The 22460-nt window shown below is 35.8% G+C and overlaps 1 protein-coding gene across 3 annotated transcripts in view; it reads right to left on the bottom strand.

Moving 5' to 3' along the window:
- OXCT1 (3-oxoacid CoA-transferase 1) overlaps positions 1–22460 on the bottom strand; it is a 139755-nt gene that overhangs the window by 59826 nt on the left and 57469 nt on the right. For all 3 annotated transcript variants that reach the window (XM_032278854.1, XM_032278857.1, XM_032278858.1), the window contains 4 exons: positions 10166–10273; positions 8417–8531; positions 5841–5935; positions 3800–3848 (listed from right to left, as the gene is read on the bottom strand). In XM_032278854.1, the coding sequence (XP_032134745.1) occupies positions 3800–3848; positions 5841–5935; positions 8417–8531; positions 10166–10273 (367 nt within the window). The remainder of the gene's footprint in view (positions 1–3799; positions 3849–5840; positions 5936–8416; positions 8532–10165; positions 10274–22460) is intronic.

The following is a 22460-nucleotide window of genomic DNA, read 5'->3' as shown; positions in this document are numbered from 1 at the left end:
TCAAGGAGGAGGAATTTGCAGGACAAAAAGGAAAAAAAAAAATATTAAAAATCCCAGTTCTTTGTTTTTTAGAAGCTAAACACTGACTTCCAAAAGATAATCTGCACTAGCCAATAACACATAGAAGGCATATTTACCATGCTATAGGAAACTGAAATCAATGGAAAGAGCTTGGGCTCTTCCTATATTATTTGTGAAGCATAGTTTTATTAAAGAGCCTAGAAAACAATTCTCCTAAAAAAATATTATCAAGGCCTCCACTAATACATTATAGCATCTAATAAATTACATTCTTTTGAAGCAAGGTTAATTTTCAGCATTTTTAAACATTCAATATCTAAACAAAAATGAGTATCCTAAAATTTAATCCATGCTTTTTAAATACAATGTCCAAGTTTGGTTAAGAAAAGTTATAACTAAAGACAATCAACATAAAGAGGGCTTTCTTATTTGGCTATTCCCAATTGATTTTTGTCTCCTCCATTTTTTCTTTATGTATACCTGAATTTTTTTTCATGATATTTGGGCAACAGAGTTATCAATTTCATAGTTACTGAGTCCTTTGGCTTATAATTTAACAGGTCATCCACACAATAGTAAATGCCAACTACGTGCCTTAAACAGCATTATAAATCAAATTTGGGTAATCTAAACTAGTGGTTTGCAAACTTTAACATTCATCAGAATCACATGGAAGATTTATGAACTGCAGATTGCCACATCCAATTGCCAGAGTTTCTAATTAGTAGGTATGTGGTAAGGTCTGAGAATTTTCTTTCTAAAACATTTCCAGTGATGTTGATGCTGTGGGTCTGGAGACCACACTGGGATTAGAATCACTGCCCTAAGCAAAAGGAACTTACTATACAGAAAGAGAGATAAACAAATAATTACAAGGCAAAATGTGACATGGTTCTCAGAGACATTAGATAAGTTGTGAATTTTGGGGAAGGGAATTTCAGAGCTACAGTACGATTTGGAGAGGAAAAATTAGCTGGTACTTGAAGGATAGGCATGAGTATTGATACAAAGTTATCAGTAAGGAGATGGTGATAAAAATGGAACCGAGCAGAACAAAATCTCATGAAGAGCAAAGACATGCAAGAAAGAGTATGAGCTATGATCAGAAAAGACCCAGCAGTCCAGAACGGGAGGACAAAAGTATCCTTGAAGGGTACAACAAGACAGAAAGCCACAATGGTTGGTTGTAACCACTAAGAGATCTGGAATGCTGTGTTATCTGTACTTTGGACTGCAGGCCTGTTATTCTTCAGATGCGATACATATACCTCTAGAGCAGAGTTTCTCCTGCTTAGCGCTATTGACCATTGGGGCTAGCTAACTCTGGGGTATGGGGAGACTATTCTGGTTGTTGCAGAATGTTTGGCAGCATCCTTGGCCTCTACCTACTAGATGTCACTCCCCCAGTTGTGACAACCAAAAATGTCCTCAGACATTGCCAAATGTCTCTAGGGGCAAAATCAGACGCCACCCCATTGAAAACCACTGTAGAGAGGACATGACAGGGGCCCAGGAGTATTAAACATGGTGATTCTTTCTAAAGCAACTTCAATCAAAAGTTAAGTCATTTAAAACACTGTATATTAAAATAAGAAAACATTAAGAAATGAAGAGTTCAAAATGCACAATATAGAAGCAAAAATATGAGACTTAGAAATTTCACAACTGCATTGGGTTACTCTAGGTTAGAGCCCAGATCTTCATGGGACCTCTGAAATGTTCCAAGCACTGGTGTCTGCACCTCTGTGTAATTCAGGTAATCAGAAGGTGTAACTCAGTGCATAGAGAAAAAGGCCAGGATCACAACCAGGAGACTGGGGATGAACTCAGTTCCTAGCAATGTTATGTTAAACCCGTCACTTCACTTTTCTGGCCACAGTTTCCCAATTTGTAAAACGAGGTTTCATTTGAGGTTCCAATGGTATAATACATGTTAAAAAGTATGCCCTAAGCCATTGAATACTATACAAGTGGTAGTTCATTTTTATATAACCTTTGAGACTTTTTAAAAAGAGATCCTTGGAAATAGTCCTACTATTATGTAATAATAGAAATATACCTCATTGTATTCAAAGAGATTTCCATAAAATGCTTTCAAGCTAACACAAATAATGGGTTGATCTTCCAGGTAATTTTGAAAATTGAGGAAACTGCCAATTTATATTCTAAGTTCTCCAGCTTAAAGTATTTCCTCCCTAATTTAGATAGCTTGAAAATTAAAAGTATGAAAAATCCCAAAAAGGACTTTGAAAAAGTTATAATATTATTAAACTGACTTGCACCTTGGCTTCTCATAAGCAATGAATGCTTGTTTTAAAAAGTAGTTTAAGATTAAACGTGGCACTTCAGAAGTTGAAATGTAAAATTGGTGGCTTCATTTGAACGGAGCTACTTCTAAGCTCTAAGGAATCAGAAACACCTGTCGTCCAACCATATTGAAGAAGTTAACAAGTTTTCCAAGGAAAGTGGGTTTTATAAACTGAAGTCTGAAATTTGGAACATGCAGTTATTTATTTCACTAACATAAATTAATTAAACCAAGCAGCAAATATTTTCACAGATCAATGAGCTATTGCTAAAGGGTACAGTACAATTAAATTACAGCCTTGGTTAAATGTCATTGCTTTATCACAGTAGGCCTTTCAGAGTTGAGTTGTGTTAACTAATTCAACTATTCAACCAGAAGCTGTTTCAATTCCAAAAATTCTAAGTATCAGATATCAATTTTACTTGGCAGCTGGCCTTTCTGTTCAGCTCATATTACTTGTCTTCTGAAATTTACACATACTATTTTTGAATGCAGCATAAGAATAATACTTTTGTGGGGGTAGAATGAATAAAAGAAGGGTACGGAAAATCATGCTAGAACCTAAAAATTCACTTGTTATGGGCAGTCCCACTCCAGGGATGATCTACAGCCCCAAAGTGGTAGCAGTGTTGCCTTAAGCATAGGTATTAAAGATGGCCACATGACCTGACCTGTTCTTCCTCCTCTAGGCTGTTGATATATGAGACTATGTCCCAGTCAAAAAAGGCTAGTAATAAAAGGTAAATCATATACGTGTAGGAACAAAGTAGACAAGACTCTAGTCCCCAGTTCAACGGAACTACGTTTATTACATCACTAGATCGTACTTGTACTTACTGGCAGAGTGCCTCCTTAAACACCTCTCCTGCTCCAATGAGAACTAGAAAACAGTAATCATTACCTACAACAAAAACCCCAATGCACCAGATAGTTTCTTTTTGCTGCTATGGATTCACTCTCACTCTTCTCTATCCTGAGAAGGCTGACCTACTTTGACTTGAGATTGTCTAATGGGAGGCACAGGCAGGCAATCCAGCAGAGGAGACCCTCGACCCAGCCAGGTTGCTGTGAGTTGACTGAGTTCCTCTACCAAAGGCTACAGTTTCTGTTAAGTGGCCTTCTCCTATCACTGCCCCATAGGGCCCAGAGGTGGAAACTCCCTGTGGGATTTCACCATCCTTTCTGGATCTCTTTTAATCATGTCCATGCCCTTGTAAATTACCCCATATAAGAGTGCTATCTATTTAGAAGCAGGAAACTGACTGACCCAGCAAAGTTCTTCCATCTGCATTTCCTCCTTTATCTTAGTCATTCCTGAATGAGAGGAGACCTCAAAAAAGTTTATTTCCCCTCCTCAACAATGAATACAGTGGAGTGCTCTCCAGGAAGAGACAAAGAATTGAGTCCAAACTCTTGTTATTTAGCACAAAATTAGCAGCAAAGGGAAAAGCTAGAAATAAGTGAGCTTACCTGCATTGATTAGATCTGCATCAGCTTCATGTTGTCGTGGATATGGACCCTGTCAAATACAACACACATTCAATTAGTAAATGAAGATTCTCACTGAATCACATACTAAAACTGTACTATAAATAACTTCCCTAAGAACCCTAGAAATTTATCACCTGAAGACTTGAGTTAAACTTCTGAAAAATAATTCTGTGGTGTCCATGGTTCTGTTTCTCATGTTAGTCTTTTCTATACTGAAGTTGTGATTGGGTAAATGAAAAATATTTTCTAAAAATTACCAGTTTGAAAGAAATGCTATGCTATTAGAAATGTAAGTCTATAAAACAAAACGTAATTATTTAGTCCCTACTGTGAAAATTCATTAGAAATATAGGTCAGTAAAACTACTGTAGGCCAGGGACAATGGCTCATGCCTGTAATCTCAGCACTTTGAGAGGCTGAGGCAAAAGGATCACTTGAGGCCAGCTGAAAACCAGGCTGGCCAACATAGTGAGACCCCATTCTCTTAAAAATATTTAAAAAAAGGAAAAATTTAGTAGCTACTACGCAGCCAATGTTATTCAAAAACTTTTCTGTGAAGATCAATTAATACAAACTACATCACATTATTTGGCTAGAAAGACCTGGAGAGACAAACTTTTAGCTTTCTGATTTGTAAAATGTGAAGGCCTGAATTTGGGTTTCTAATCGTGCTCCTCACTACATCTAAGTTTTGATATACGTATGTCCTTATGTTCCTTTTGTATAGCTATTTTCAGTAAAGTTTTTAAATTTTTGCATATGTTTTTATAAAGTAACTATTTAAACAGGGCAAGTAGTTTAAGAATATCACATATATTATATAAAAAGGGAGGAACACATAAAAAAATAAAAAGACATAAGATATAAGATAGATCAAAAACTGAAGAAATACTGGCTATGAAATTTTTACATACTTTCTAGAGAGGGACCAAAATTTAACTTTTAAACTGAAGTGGCAACTAATACTCAGAATTATATAAATTTTCTTTAAACATTGGCCATGGGAAATCCACAAACTTATTTCACTTTTCTTCAAAATGAGAAATTTGATCACTCTAGATAATCCCCAAGGCAACTTAAAAATGCAAGTCTTTGACTTCCACATGAATCTGCTTTTATCCAAATATATATCATTTTTGTGTCTTTGAAAACATCATGATTATTGCCTTAATCAGTGTCAACTATATGCCCATCATCATTATTTATATTTTGAATTGTGAATATATTTTCCATATGTATAATTTCTATTGCATTAACAGTCATGATCCACTAAGAAATAAAAGATTATGAATAGGCAAACCATTAATAATCCTTACCATTGTTAATTAAATGAAAATGTCATCCAGGCAGGAAAAATATATAATTTTATTATAATAATGAAAAAATATGGCCTCACTAAAAAATTGAGCTTATCTGGAAGCTTAATCTTAAGTAAGAAAAAATGTAACCTTTTGGACAATAGGGCCTCAAAAGGAGAATGAGATGAGAACTTCTACAGCTTCTTGAGGCAATCAACTCAAATAATGTTCCTGTCTTAAAGAGAAAACCTTACTCTTCAATTTCTCACTCTGAGGCTTACTTAATTTTATTTAACATAGAATTATTGACAACCCTCATTATCTGTCCAACCACAGAAGGATGAGTAATAGTTTATATAGACAATCATGAGGTCTCTCTGAATCAGGTTCCTCATGGGAGATGCAGTTAGAAAGCCCAGAGTCAGGAACCTACCATCTACTACATAAAATACAATACTACATGTTCACATTTTAAGGGAAAAGTTAAATATTTTATTATGATAAAAGAAAAATAAGGTTGGACACTTTATGCAACAACTCAGATTTCACTATGATGAATGCACTAAAATCTCAGATTTCAGCATTATACAATTTATCCATGTAACCAAAAATCACTTGTATCCCAAAAGCTATTGAAATAAAAATTTAATAAAAAATTTCACCACGTGAAATATCTCATTCTTCATCAAAACTGGATTTTAAAAAACAAATTTTCATCTTACCAAACCCAGAACTCCATTTTCACTTTGAAGATGAACAGTCATACTTGGGCTGATAAAGTTGCTGGCCAGGAGAGGGATTCCTATGCCCAAATTAGCTGGAAGAAGAAGATGTTAAGGCCCAGCAAACAAAAGGTAGAGAGGTTATGCCATAAATCTTCTGTATATATAGATCTAAACAGGAGCCTTATTTAAAGGTGGCTTACTCTGAGTTATAAATGAATATATTCTCCAATCACCCTCTGGGTATTATTTTGTAATTTTTCAAAAAGACAGTCTCTAAGTAGTCACAGCTTTTTCAATAACATTAATATGCTTTCCCACCAATATCAAAGTAGTAGCCTCAGAAGCTAGCCATTTATTACATTTAAAAAAAAAAACATAAGAACATTTTCATTACTGTGCTCTGCAAATTTGGATTGATGTATTATGACTGATTATTAAACATAGCTTGCCTTTTCTTTAAAGAATGATTTTCACTATTCAAAACTCCTGCCAAAAGTAAAGATCATTGTTTATCAACTTTATTGATAAATGGGGTTACGGTTTTTTAAATTTTTTTTTAATTTTAAAAAGTTTTCTGACAATACCAACATTTCTGCCTAAAAGATCTGATCTTTTGGGTGTCTGTGGTAACATTCATTGGCAACTGAATTTTCTATGTGACATAAAAAGGATCTATCAGATCCTTTGGGTGTCTGTGGTAACATTCATTGGCAACTGAATTTTCTATGTGACATAAAAAGAAAAGTGAGGAGGAAATTAAATTTCAGCAAATACAGTTGAGCCCATATATAAAGCAGCTGTTAAGGCACCAAAGAGTTAACTGAGGTTGTTGAATCTTCTTACTTAGATGATCAAAACAGGATTGACGATGATTACTACTCAATGATGTGGGTTCAATACAGCCTATCAACACAGGCAGGCTGATCAGATCAAAGATACTCACACTGCCTGGAACTACTGCCCACTACTGTCCACTACCACTGCACACCAAATACCTCACCAGAACTAGTAGAAAGAACAATGGCACTCTGATGAGATTTTAACAGTGACGTCTCCATGAATCAAAGCCAGAGGAGGTTTATATATGGTGCCATATTATAAACTACAAAGGCCAGCAGGACAACTCTATGATCCAGATCACTTCTTGTGGATACAGTAAATCTATGAAGCTATGATTATAGCTACTTGGTTCACCTCTAGTGTTCTATCACAGTCTACTATAATGTTATTTCTAATTTATTTCTCAATAATGGACAGAGCACATTGAGATTAATTCCATTATGAGTAGGTATTTTTAGGACAGAGTAACCCAAATTACAAGCCTGGTACCTCAACTCTTTCATCAGAACCTATACTCTCAGTTCTTTAAAACTTTAAAGTCAAACACCAGGGAGGAAAAAAGTCTATGTATTTTGGGTTGAAAAGAGTAGGAGATATAGAAAGTCCATTTACATAAACTGACTTGCAGATATTTTTCACAGGCAATACAATAACTGAATAAAGAATACCTAAAATCAATGTTATAGTCAGTGTTTATATATCAATGGTAAGTCAGGGTAATATGGGTTGAGAAAAAAGTCCAGTGACCAACTTTCACCTACTAACTCAACTGGGTTGACTCTGTACCTTGCTGATACAAGAGCTGGAAGACAGGCAACATGTCATTTTTTTCCCCTATGTGAGTTCGCACCATAACACAAGGTGTCAACTGCAAAATAAACAAAAATGAGATAAAGGAAAAAAGAAAGTGGAAAAAGAAAAGGTCTCTCAGTCAAGATCAGTCTGGAAGACTGATATTTATGGACTAGAAAAGCTCACAGAATGTAGACATTTGTCATGTCTCTCATTTTTCCTGCCCTAGGTCTTTAAGTACAGCTTTACTGTATCTACCATTCAACAAACATTCATTCTATCATATGATATCTGTATTTGTATGTGTTATTTGTATTATATAGTTCTAAGTCTGCTGTAGTGAAAATTAGCAAAACAGTGAACAGACTTGTTATTTAAATGGATTCAAAATCCAAATATTAATTGTACTAAATTATGTCTACTCTACCTTCTTTTTTGACAAAGTATCTAAAGCAGAATTTGAATCATTTGTTGAATACTCTTAAAAAACATTATATATAAAAAGGTATTCACAGGATCTTTATCTAGAGAAGAAGAGGGTTGTTAAGAAGTTCGATCTTTCAGTGAATATGCAAATGTCAGGACACAGAGAAAATATTAGCACTGGTTATCATTAGGAATTCTGAGATTTGAAAACTCTCACCTTGGGTAATCTCTTTTCCCAGTAACCTCCCATTAAATGCAAGTTGTACGGAAATCTATTGTATATGAGAAAATAAGCAAATATTTGATCGCCATTTTGTTTCAAGTAGGCAAAGAGATATCGGTCATGTATCTTGTTATCTTTGGGCTATATGCTACATTTTGTAAAAAAAAAAAAATGATTAATTATCTTAAAAGTTATAATAGACTAGCGACAACTCACTATGCAAGAAGTCTAATAGCCTGATCAGTATGGGAAAAGCAAAGGCTATGTCTTTGCCCAGGCTCTGAAAGGATACCATACATGCCATCTTCAAACTCAAGAGCGGCCCTCTTGATGATTCGTTCCCTTACGTCATCTCCAGGTTTAGCAGATTTGGCTTCTCCATCTCCCTCTTTCCGGATTGATAAACGCTTTAAATTAAACAGAAATAAAATGTTTGTGATTGAAAGTATGCTTTGTATTTTATCACTGCTGAAATAAATTTTACAGGAAAAAAAGATGACCTCTCTCCCATCATTATGAGACAAAGCTACAATATACCAGAGATTTAAAAAATAATATGAGTAATATTTGATGGTATAAATAATTCTTTAGGAAGTAAACGAAAGTGGTCAGATTTGTTTAAAGAGGAAGATACGCTGTTCAGTCTGTTTGAAGCAAAGAATCTCTCTGCTACTATCACACTGTCCGCTACTTCTGTTACTCTTCCAACTAAATTCTCATCTGGTGCTCAGAGATTGGCCAGAAGAACAAAAGAGGAACAGTCTCTGGGAATGTGTCTTTCAGCGCTGTCAGAATGTGTTTACCAGGTGTTGCTGCTGCCAACTGCCTGTTTCCACCTGCAAAGTCTAGACTAGTTTTGTTACAAGTGCATCACAGGAATCATAGAAATACCCAGAAACCAGCCAAGCTATGTCCTTTATTAAATCTCTTTGGCATAGACTCTGGCTCGTGTTAACAAAAATCCCATCCTTTCTTCCTAGGCCCCTGACGCTGGTTTTGTATTATAAAATATCTTTCTGTTTGATATCTACAAGGTAGTGGGTATCTCTGGTTCCCTGTGGTTCTGTTGCTGATCCCTAGACACTTCTGAATCATGATAGTAATTCTGGCTAGGTGGCCATATTCTGCTCTCACTGGCTGATCATTTAGACATGTATCCCCTCCAAATCTCAGTTTGAAATGTACTTTCCAGTGTTGGAGGTGGGGCCTAGTGGGAACTATTGGCTCATGGGGGCGGATTTCTTATGAACTGGCTTAGTGCCATCCCCTTGGAAAGTTCTTACTCTTAGTTTTCACAAGAGCTTGTTGTCTAAAGGAGCCTGGCACCTTCTCTTGATCTCTCATATGTGACATACCTGCTTCCCCTTTGCCTTCTGCTCTGAGTAAAAGCTTCCTGAGGTCCTGACCAGAAGCAGATGCTGGGGCCATGCTTCGTGTATAGTCCATAAAACTGTGAGCCAAATAAATTTCTTTATAAACTACACAGTCTCAGGTATTCCTTTACAGCAATGCAAATGGGAATAACACATTGGCTTTACAATACTTTCAGTGCTCCTGGCACCTACACTCCTTGCCACAATCTCATACTTACCAGCTACCCACAGTCCAAAGCTAATTGGAATGACACTCTGCACTCTAGAAAAGTGCAAAGCACCTTCAAGATAGACAATTCTGAAAAACCAAATATTAAGATAAGACTCCAGCAGGGGTAAAGCCACCAAAGACATCATTATTCTTATCTCCCCTCTAAGACAGACAGAAAAACTATACATCATAAATTAGGACAGTAGAAGCTGGTAGACACAGCCTAGAGAATCTCATGATATGTGATAAATACCTTGTGATGACAAGGCATTGTTAGGCTGCACAGAGGCATAGACTATTATGTCTCCATAATGACAGACACATGAGAAGCTCTTGCTAAGATCCAAAACCAGACTTTCTGCTCAGCTCCAGTTCCCCATCATCTGGAATGGCCTCGGGGACACATTGTCTCTGTAACTGGATCCATAAATACTGACAGAGCAGCTAAGACAATTACCTCAATTCTTTTCTCATATTTTTCTCCCTTTATAAGGCGATGTACATAAATCTGTGGAATATGGATGTCTTCTGGAGCAAATGCTCCAATATCCACAATTTCTTCAACCTAGACAAAGAGAAATTTCTTTCAAAGTTAGTGAAAGCTTAAAGTGAACATTTTTAGTTTTTTAAAAAGTATATGCATCTTCACATACAACTTAGGCTGGATACACCATGTAAATATATATGACAGAATATGTACATGTATCTATGTATGTATATGTATATATACATATGGGTAATGTCTATCACACCTCCTGGACCCACAAAAGAGAAGAAATTCAAATGCATGTGTCTGAACATAAATTACAGACCATAAAGCTCCAGAAGTTAGTCTTTGCTTAAGAGTCTCAGTTACAAATTTGTCAAATGGTTTGTCAGTACAGCTGCTTGAACTTTCACAAATTGCAGCTCATCTATGCAAAACTTGATAGCACATTCCTTAAACGCAGATTTTCTAAATTAATGGGAAATTTATCATATCAAAGACAAAAATCTGTAATAACATCTGCTTGGTCAATTGAAGAACTTTTTAAATATAAATACAAATGCTATTTGTAACAGTTGAAAATCATTCTTGTTAGCTCCCTAGGATCGTGATACAACTTCAATTGCTGAAATAATTTACTTAAAGACAGATAATTAATTCTAATATGGAAACTTCAAAACTGAAATATTAATTAATAACTAGAAATACTCAATTTAATTAGAATCAAAGTCATTCACTGCGAATAAGGTTATATCATAGCAATATGAAATGACCCCATATTAGTCTGCTTTTTTAGAATTTATTTAAAAGACAAATTTTCCATCAACATAAAATAGTTCAGAATAACGAGGATCAAGAAAAACTAAACTTAACATTGTTGTGGTCAAAAAATTAACTTTCTGGTGACACACATGTACACGCACGCGCGCACACACACACACAAAACCTTTAAGTTGTGAGTAGTAGCTTAACAGATACAATATCCAAAGCAAATAATTGTTTGCTTCCATGAACTGACTTATATGAGAAGAGCTGTATTAATTTTGTTTCCTAAGCTATTCACTGAAATCTGGAAATCTGTGAGGTTAAGTAGCCCTTCTTCTGCTGTTCTACTACTATATGCCTTCACTAGGCTCCTCCTACAGTACAAGAATACTAGGGCTTACAGAAGACATTTTACTTATTGTGCAATGCTCACAAGCAGCTGAAAAAGACAAGGACATGGTGGCTAAAAGCTACCTTCTTTGGTAAACAGAAAAATTTTGATCAAAATCAAACAAAAACTCCAAGGAAAGGTCAGAAAACATGTTGGCATCCAAGTTAAACTCCTGAGTAGAGAGGCACCTGGGGAAGAGTAAGGAGACAGGGGAAGGAGGGCCAAATACCCCTTGCCACTGCACTCTATGCCTTCCCCTTGAAACTTCTCTGTGCTCCAATATTTTCTAATCAAGGTGGAGGTGGGGAATGCAGAGCAGCTAAGCACTACTGCTACCCCTTCAACTGGTTGGGACTTTTCAGCCGTTAGGGTTCATTCACACCTTTACATATTCAGTTTTAGCCTTCAAAGAAGTTCTTGACTTTAAAGATGTCTTTATACATTAATCTAGTATCCTGAGGATAGACATGAAGATTTATTATTCATGAAAATACTAACCACAGAATTTATTATAAAAATAAATTAAAAACAACTTTAATGGTCAACAATAGGGAAATTATCAAGTAAACATGGTGTATCCATGTGATTAATCAATATTATGTACTTATAATATTTAATGAAATCTCATAATTTTATGTTTCATAAAATGCAAGATTTTGTACAAGTAAATAAAAATTTATAGAAATGCATTTTGGCATAGACAATTATTTATATACCTACAGAAAATAAAAGGAAACACATGGAAATGCCAGTAATTGTTATCTCTGGGTAACAGCATAAGTTATTTTTGTTTTCCCTTTACTTTTATAATCAAAAGGGGAAACCCACAATATTATTTTTTTCAAAGGATGCAATAAACACTAAGTTTCTAAAACTAGGAAATCATAACTGGGACATGTGATAATTCCCACAATCAGTTAGACATGTACCAAAGAGGGCATGCTAAAAAGAAAATAGAGATGCTAAGAAAAACTGAAGTTTCTAAACTCTAAAAACAGTTACAACATTATAAATGAAACTAAGGAAACCCTTCTTGCCTGCATATTTGAAAATAATAATGTGAATTATTTTTCATGACTAATATTGTTCCAAAAGGTCAGGCCCTCAAAAATCTTGCTACAATTGTGACAGCAGCTTCCTAATTGGTCCTCTTGCCTCACCCTGTAGCAGGGACAAGGAACATAATAAAAAAGGCAGAAAAAAAAATCAGTATTGCTCACTTCAACTGAAAATGCTGATGGAAACCAGTCACTATTTTCTTTTGGTTCTATCAAAAAATATTTCAACAGAAAACACCAAATCAAGACAAAGCTTCATTACCAAGGGTAATTACATCATAACTCTCAGAACTAACAGAATGAATATGTCCTGGTAAAACAACTCTGACAAGCAAGAATCCAGCTAAACATAAACAGTTCCATGTTTTGTCGTCTTAATATGAATGGCTTTCATACTGTAGAAAATGCATGTGCAGCATTTGTCAAAATAACAACACTCAACAGTATTGAAAATGTCTATACAAAAATCAAAGCTTTCTCAGAGTTGGTTAGCGGAGTTAATAGCTAAGAAAGAAAATATTTGAAGTACAAACTAAAAGAAGAAAACATGTTTTCAGACAATCTGTGAAAAGAGTTTAAAAAATAATCAAGAGGTAGAACTATCTTAATGCTAGCTATTGAAGGGCCTGCCTTCAGTTCCAGTTTGTATGATCTTGAGAACAATAAGAAAGAAGCAACGGGAGGATTAAAAATCTGGTGAGATCAGGTGATAACATAAGTGCTAATGGAAAACCTGATGAGAAAATGATGACTAAAATGAGCTGGTTAGGAAAAACAGAAAAATAAAAGACCCCCAGATTCCTTACTAAAGATGGCAGTTTTCCTCCTGAAGTTAGAAGTGGGTAGGACAGAATAAAGGGCAAAGAAAAAGCGTCAGGGCAAAGCAATGGGCAGATTCAAGTGTCCTCAGCCAAGATAGAGATGGACTCACCGTAGCTAAGAACAACCTGGACTTCATGGCACGATGAACAGTGTGCATGTCCCACCACTTGCTACAACCAGAAATCCAGACATTTGAAGCTTCTCTAATTGGTACTTGTCTTCAGTCATTAACAGAAAAATAGAGGCTAGGAAATGTCCATTGTTATTGATTTGAACTTTGTTTTAAAAGGCTGCTTTCTCTGTCCTGCACTCTTCCTACTTTATAACTCTGAAAACTTCTTTTAAAGCTTGGAGAAGGATAAGAATTCATCCCTGATGACAATGTGTTTGTGATTGCTTGGCAAATATTATTTATATCTCAGGTAAGGGAAAAGAGGAGCTGAGAGGCAATAACGTCCTCATTTTTATTTTATTTTAGTGACAACCTCAACATGTTATACATACAAAAATGGGCCCAACCCTAAATGGTGTTAGTGAAAAATGCTACACACCTGCAAAACTCTGTGATACAAAGTAAGGACTGTTGAGGGGGAGGGAGGGGAAGACTCACATTTCAGGCTTTCTTCCTGACTCATTTTAAGTTTCAAAAAAGTTTAAGAGAAACATGCCTTTTTTTTTTTTTTTTTTTTTTTTGAGACAGAGTTTCGCTCTTGTTACCCAGGCTGGAGTGCAATGGCGCGATCTCAGCTCACCGCAACCTCTGCCTCCTGGGTTCAGGCAATTCTTCTGCCTCAGCCTCTCGAGTAGCTGGGATTACAGGCACGCGCTACCATGCCCAGCTAATTTTTTGTATTTTTAGTAGAGATGGGGTTTCACCATGTTGACCGGGATGGTCTCGATCTCTTGACCTCATGATCCACACACCTCGGCCTCCCAAAGTGCTGGGATTACAGGCGTGAGCCACCGCGCCCGGCCCCGAAACATGCTTCTTTTGCAAAAAAAAAGAAAAAATAATCAAACAACAAGCAATAATGTCTAGAATTATGAGAAACACTAACTCCAAAAGAAAGAGAAAAATAAAGCAGTTACAAGTGAGATGCAGAGGTGCTCTGGATGCTAATTGAACCCAGAGAATGAGTAAAATGAAGAGGAAATGTGAAAAAGAACTCATGTTCAATAGATCAGTAGGACATCTATAGTTAATACTCTATTGTACCTCTCAAAGTAGCTAAAAGAGAATAATTTGAATGTTCCCAGCATAAAGAATAAATATTTAACATAATGGATATCCCAATTAACCTGATTTGATCTTTGTTATATGAATATATCAAATTATCACAGGTACTCTGAAAATATACACATCTATTATGTATCAATAAAATAATTTTTTAAACAAGAGGCAAAGTAGAGAAAGGGGCAGTCATCATGTAAGGCATCTTTCTCAAAGATCCAAATGAAGAGAAGAGATCCAAATGTAGAGAAGAAATCCAAAGGTGCAAGAAAGTGAATATATTCTTAGGCTTCATGCTAAGGAATTATAGGACCAGTACAAAAACACAGAAGAAAACAGTATGAAAGCTAAAAGGGCCAGGGACAGATACACAGTGTCTTAGATGGCTATAAAGAAATACACAAAGACTGAAATAATGAGTGGGTGCCAAAGAATTAGCAACCTTAAAAATGGTGGTACATGTGATTGAATAGTTATTATTGAAGCCGGTTAGATTGGATCTCACGCTAACATGCATTCCACAATGTCCAGTGAAAATAAACTTAATAAAAAAGCATGTTCTGTCAAGAAAATATGCATATACATGGGAAGCCACAGACCTAAGCATTATATGTGGTAAGGAATATTTAAAGTGAGTTTAAAAAGAGAAAGAATATCATACTTATGGTCATATAATGCCCAAAGACGTAAGATGATATATTTGTAAGAGAAGTGGCAACAATTGGACATAAGATGATATATTTGTAATAGAAGTGGCAACAATTGGTTCAAATAAGGCACGCCAATTATTTGAACATCTTCTACTCATCACAGTCTGCTGATAACTCTGTATTGCCTTCTGACCATTTCTATCTTTCAGAATAAAACAGTGACAGAAACCAAGATTCCGGACTTCTAACCAATAAGAATAAATTGCTTGGTGAAGTAGAAATGACATCTTGAGAAATCTTGAGGAAAAAATGACAATGGAAAATTGGAATTGGAAATAGACAAGGAAGTGAATCCTAAACATGCACAGAAATTTATCCTGGTCTTTGAAGAAAAGATTTCAGCAAGTTCAGTGAAAAGAGAAGCAGGATCAAGTGGTCAGAAACTCAAAATGACAAAAGGGCTTATGAAAGATATGAAGATCTCAAAACTTCCATTCTGACAATATGAAGACGGGTCACCTTGATGAGGAATAAAGAAACAACATGGCTAATTTGTGTTTCTTCATATTTAATAAGGGCTATCACAAAAGACACACGTATGACCTAGGACAAATAGAAGTCATGAAACCTTAAGATGTCTACAAAAAGATACAAAATCAGAATGAGATAAGGACTCCTCAAAATGCTCAAGATAATGAAAGGGTGGCTCCTAAGGTGATTCTGTTGTTGCTGCTGCTGCTGCTGGAGAATTTGAAAATGATAATCACTACTCCTTGAGCAGAAGACAGGAAACAGAGCAGTTCAATTTATTTTGTTTCTGACTTCACCAGGGAGAAAGAAAGTAGAACTAGTATGATTAAGGAGAAATTCAATTCCAAGAGGAGTAGACCCACAACATCTATATCCCAGGACCCTTAACGAGCCTGAAGATGTGATCACAGAATTACAATCAAGTGAAAAATGGGAGAGGTGTCAGCTAAGAGGTAAATATACTCCTTTTCAAAAGGAGGGTTCAATCTACAACAGTATTCTAGAATGGATTATTAAATAATACATGGTCTAGACAGCCATAAAAAGAGAAAAGGATTAGACAGCAGTCTAAGTCTCCCCCCAAATCAAGTCATGCAAAATGAACTTCATTAATTTGTGATCAGGCTAGAACACAGGTAGGTCAAGAGAAAAGCACAGTGCGTGGTTTTACAAAGCCTCTGACCCAGTCCTTCACATAGGAGTCTTAAAGACATAGCAGGAAAATGTGAGGTGGGCTCATTCACTTTAAATCAACAAATACAAACTAAGCACCTACTAGATTTGGCACGGAAGAAAACAGAAAAGGTGTCTGTTCTGGTGTACAGATAGGTAGACAAATAGTTGAAGAACCACAGGTATATGGTGGCTTGACAAAGCCTTAAAGGAGATATCTTCAGTGCTGTGGTTTTTTTGTTTGTTTGTTTTTTGAGACGCAGTCTCGCTCGCTCTGTCACCCAAGCTGGAGTACAGGGGTGTGACCCTGGCTCACTGCAACCTCCACCTCTCGGTTCAAGCAATTCCCTGCCTTAGCCTCCCGAGAAGCTGGAACCACCACACCTGCCCTGTGGTTTTTAACTTTTGAGGTACATGTACTACTTTAAGAATCTCATGAGTCAATTCACATAAACAAAGATTTCTTTACCTATAAAATCCTTTGTAAGATTCCACAGAATTGGTCCACAGACATCCATCCACCCCCATCCCCCAGCTCCAGCCTAGATCCCTGCTCTAATGGTTTGATGTCTTTGTCCTATCCTGTTCTATCAACACCTTTACAAGGCTTTAAATGAAGACAAGGAAGTCAGCATTATAGTTAAGGGGCAAGGGTTTGGGTGCATCCCTTTGTCTAACAGAGAAAATAATCTGAGGCTCATGCCTCCAAGTAGTTACCAAAAGAGATGACAAAAACCATATTTAAGGAATCGAACCACTCTTTTAAATGCTCCAAGAATGGTATGCCTCTAGAACAAACCAGTTATCTTTATACCACAGTCATAAAGAGTTTGTTTTTCTTTCTTGGAATCAAGTGAATTCTTTCTTACCATTAAAACATAGCACCTGACATAAAACTGTCGGTTGCAGTAGCAAGAATAGTTGTATTTCATCTGATCATTAATTTTCTATGTACTATTAACTATGTAAATACTTTGATTTTTATTTGGCATCTCAGGCCTAACTCATGTTTGTCATTATAGTATCAATTTTTAGTCCAACCCTAGAGCCACTATACAGTTGTGCCATAACTTTTCATTCTTATTGCTCTGTTCCTAAGTGATGCTATCATGTATATTTATGTCTTATAAGCTATTTTAAATCATCTTTGGGGAAAAAAAAACATGTAAAAACTAAACAGCACATTTATCCAATTGGAAACTGATCCAAGGCCAGAAAGAATAGCTAATTCAATGAAGACAGAAAGTGATCTCTACTGGTTAGGAAAATAAAATGAACCAGTGTTAACTGAGTGAACTGCAGGAATCAAAGTTAATATTGTCAAATACCTGGACTAATATAGTTTTCTGAAAAGCAAATAGAAGGGTTTAGCTAACCACCAGCATAAAGACTATTACATGACAGATACCTCCAAACACCAAAAGTCTTCCTTTCTGTTTGCCATCTAGCCTCAGAGCTGGTGATAGCACCTTCAACCTAATGTCTCTCATTACAAAACAAAAACAGTCCTTCTTGCCTACAACGTCTCATTTTAAAGCACAGGATGTGAAAAATGGATAAAGCAGTCTGAACTCTAGAGGAAAAGCTTTATCTGAGATAACTCAATTTATTAAAACTGACTAGCAGCAAAATTAATAGCGTATGTATTAAATCCTTATATTATATAACTTCTGACCCATATTGATCTGAAAAAAGCAGAAAGTTACTTCAAGAACCATTCCAATAGTTTCTGCAATGTGGAAGAATTGTTTTAAAAAAAAATGGAAGTCACTTTAAGGCAAGTATTTTCATTTCCACTAACGCTAAAAACAAGCCAGAATAGCAAAATACCAGCATGGACTAGACTAACACTTTATTTTTATTTTATTTTACTTCTTGAGACGAGGTCTCATTGTGTTGTCCAGGCTTGTCTCAAATTCCTGGGCTCATGCGATTCTCCTGCTTCAGCCTCCTGAGTAACTGGGATTACAGGCATGCACTACTATACCCAGCTGCCAACATTTTTTATTTGCCCAGAAATGCCAATCTTCTCTTAATATGTGACTTAATAATGAGGAAGGAGACCCAAGCATCTAAGATCACCAACCCCCTCAACTTCCACACTGCATTTCAGCAGAAGAAAAGGCTGGCCAATCTGTGCCTCCTTAATCACCTTCCTATAGATAGCAGGCATAGTATAGGGAAATCTTTCCAGAAGGCATTGTTTTTAGTTAAACAAGATCAAACCCCACCCCAAGCCTACTCCATCGACCAAGATCCTTTCACATGTAATTTCTAAAACTGTTAACCCAAGACTTTTCACGTGTAATATCTAGAGTTGTAAGCCTATATAAAGGCAGAGCTTCTCTTTGTTAGATGAGCTTGGCTGTTAGACAACTATGCTGCCTTGCTCCCAGCCGAATAAATAACCTCTTCCTTCCTAGTTCAGTGTCCTGAGAGGTCTGTTTCTCGTGGCCACTCCTGCTTCAATAACATTCAGGCAATATTCTAAATAGCCACATTTCATTTGTCGTATCTTTTTTTAAAAAAAGAAATTTTATTAGGACTGTAGGAAATCCAGAGAAATAATTAAAATGAATACATCTACCCAAAGGAATTAAAATACTTCTAACATGTTCATTCAAAGCACCAGTCTTATCTATAATAGTTTTAAAAAATTACACCATTATCATACACCCCAAGGAAAACAGGGAGACATAATATAATTAATAGAATTAAACGAGGAACATTTTTTAGTGAAGAGAGTTACAGAGAAACAGGAAGAGAAAAAGTTTGTGTTGGGTTTTTACAGCTACAGAAAGGCTGCCTATTGATAATGCCAACTAAACTTTAAAATGTTACTCTAAGACTATTTCCTTCAACTTGAAGCTGTTAATCAACCCTGAAGCACTTTATAATGCAGGAACACAATACTTAACACATAAACTGCAAAATAGGATTGGGTTAAACCCTAGCATTTCCAGAACACAGTTAATGGCTGCTAAATGTAACAGATTTGATTTGAATTCAGCATGAGGATGACTCAATAGTCCCTAAATTTAAAATTGTTTAGCATGTGCATTAGAAGAGCTTTACTTTATTCATTTCATCTTTCAAATGCTCTCCACATTTTTATTTCTATAGAGCAGTAAGCAGAGTAGAATCCTACATATTTCATTAAGAAAATTAAGATGCCATGTTTGTTTTCCCTGATTTATATGAGGTAGACATAAAATGCAAAAATATACTTTAAAGCAAAACATCTCTTCCTCTCTGTGGTTCAGTTTTCCAAACTAGACCTTTAAGTTCCAAAGAAATTCAAACATATTTATCACATTTCAACTATGACTTTAGCATTATGATCAAATGGCTCTTCTCTTAGTACAAGTAGGGAGAGGCTCAATCAGTTTTACTGCTGGCACCACTTGGTTCCAGGATTTTCTAACTCACTGAATCTCAGCATCTAGTCATCCCTGGGAAAGCAGGGCCAGCCTTAACTGTGATGTTAAATTAAATAATTCAAACTTAAAGCTGTTGGAATTTTAAATCATTCTGAGCTTTGAGGAGTGTGGCTATGCAGCCTGAGTCACTTGGTATGCAGCTGCAACTTCTGCCTTTTTCTCCTGTAAATAATTGGAAAGACCAAACAGCACTAGAAATGAGACCTCCTTCAGATCATTACCCCTCCTCATGGAGTAATAAACGAATCTTCCTTGAATCAAATCACAACATATGATCTGGTCTCATATGGAAAATGTTGTAATCCTACTGGAATTTCTCTGTCTCTGTGAGTGAAACCTCAACTTTTCAATGTTGGAATGCTAACCCCATTTATTTAGAGTGTCTCTTGTGTGACTACCCTTAGACTATACTCAAACTTTATACTTATTCATATCTTCTGAATCTCATTATTTAAGGTTAACAGTAGCCATCATTCAGACAGTGACTGAAACCTACCATGAGTAAAGATGATCACAGTCCCAAATCCAAAATGTCTTCCTGGCATATAAACTCATCCCAAAACTCAACACCATATTTGAAAAGTTAAGTATGATGATTAAAAGAAGAGTAGGAATGGTTGATAAAGAATAGCAATTTATTGATGTCAACATTTAGTAAGGGACATTTTAGTCCATATGATTCTAATGCCATGTATTTCACTGAGCTTTCCTGTAGTTAAAAAAAATAAGACAGTATGATATAAAGTACTGAATTTGAAGTCAGAAGACATAGATTTCTAATTTCAGCCCTAACATCATCTAATACTGGGTTCTTACATGAATCACCTAAGGTCATTTCATCTTTTAAATGAAAAAGTTGAACTTTAAATGAAGCCTAATATTCTTCCCAGCACTTGCATGATCGTTAAGCCTATAGATATTCTATTATAAAACCATAAAGTATGCACATTATTGTGTAGTATCTTTCTAATTATTCTGGATATTGAACACTCTAGATTAACGTCATCTTACTAAGCATATCTGTTAAATGCAAAACATAATTTTAATTCCATGCCACTCAGCGTATCTTCAATATTCCTCTGTGCATGTGTACTTGCTATGTCCATTCTCTCCTGACCAAACAGGGTGTTGAATTTACAAGGCCAGGTGATTTGCTGATTTATTACTTTACAACCATTTGTATGACTAGGTAACTACCATATGGCTTATTCTGCTTTTGCAGAGTAATACAAGCTTACTGAATGGGACACACTATTCCAACCAGCATTAAAAGGCACACCTTGAGATAAAATGATCCCAGAGAAGTCAGAGGAAGTTAATCACAGTAATAAGGAAGGGAGTCACAGAACAGTTGGTGGCACGTTATCAAGTCTCTCAATGTAGAACTGACAATGGCCTCAAATATAACACCATCAGGAAGAACCACTGAACATAAGACATTTTTGTTTTTCAGATCATGGCAAGATAATGATGTTAATCAAGTAAAATCTGTAGAACATTTCTAAGTCTGCAAAGTGTTGTGTATGTTTTGAACCTGCTGACTCAGTGACTCAAATATCATTTAATGAGCAGCTATTATGTCCCAGGCATTGTGTTACATGCTGGGACTACAGAGATGAGTAAGACAAGGTCCTACAACATGCTCACAGTTTCATGGATAAGATAGGTAAACAGAGAATCACAATAAAATATGAAAATAAGTGTTATAATAGAGGGAACATTCCACTGACGAGGCAGAAAATCAGCTACAAAAAGAAGAGGGAAAACATTCTAGGCAGGAGGAATGTCAAGGGCAAAGGGTAGGGAAGGATGTGATCTCATAAGAGAATGTGAGGATGTGTTACCTGTCAAAGGACCTAGGGTACACAGAAAATAAAAGCACTGCATCAAAAGTTCAAAATTTTTATTCCGCGGAATGCAGAACCTTATTTTGGAAAAGCTACAAGAAATGGTAACAGCTAACCTGAACAAAAAAGGAAATATGATGTCCTTTGCACTTCAAAAAATTCACAAGAGAGTTCACCCTAGCTAATGCTGCTGGGGCAGTTTCTTCTGATTATTGTGACTTCTCCAGAAAGAGATTTAACACATTGGCAATTACCTTCTCTCACTTTTATTAATTTTTGGTTGTGCACCTGGATTTTCAAGGGGCCTAATAAAAGGCCACATCTTTGCAAATGTTCTAATTTTAGGAGGCTGCCATATGCTACATGCTTAAACTATAATAATACATGGAAAAATGTGTTTATAAGACAAAAAGTAACAAAGGGGTCAATGAATCATGTTTATAACTTTTTGTCACAGTTCTTACTTAAATTATTTATATAAGCCATGACTTTAAGATGCCTTTTTTGGCTTTATTCTTGAAACAGAAAGATTTGAAGAGTAACTTGTTAAAGAAAGAAAGAAAGAAAGAAAGAAAGGAAAGAAAGCAGCTAATTTTTCAAATAAAACAATCTTACATAAGCCCTAATTGTCACTTCAGTATTTGTAGACTAGATCTATATTTAAAGTTGGAAAAAATACCATTTTTTGACAAGGTCTCTGGAAGGAATGATGAAAGCCACTATTATTATTTTTTTTCCCATTTATTTTATTGCATTTTAGGTTTTGGGGTGCATGTGAAGAACATGCAAGATTGTTGCATAGGTACACACGTGGCAGTGTGATTTGCTGCCTTCCTCCCCATCACCTACATCTGGCAT

Source organism: Sapajus apella, unplaced genomic scaffold, assembly GCF_009761245.1.
Source record: "Sapajus apella isolate SASKATOON/1434 unplaced genomic scaffold, GSC_monkey_1.0 scaffold11, whole genome shotgun sequence".
NCBI lineage: Eukaryota > Metazoa > Chordata > Mammalia > Primates > Cebidae > Sapajus > Sapajus apella.
The sequence above is the reverse complement of the archived record's forward strand: the minus strand, read 5'-3'. Positions and strand labels throughout refer to the sequence as shown.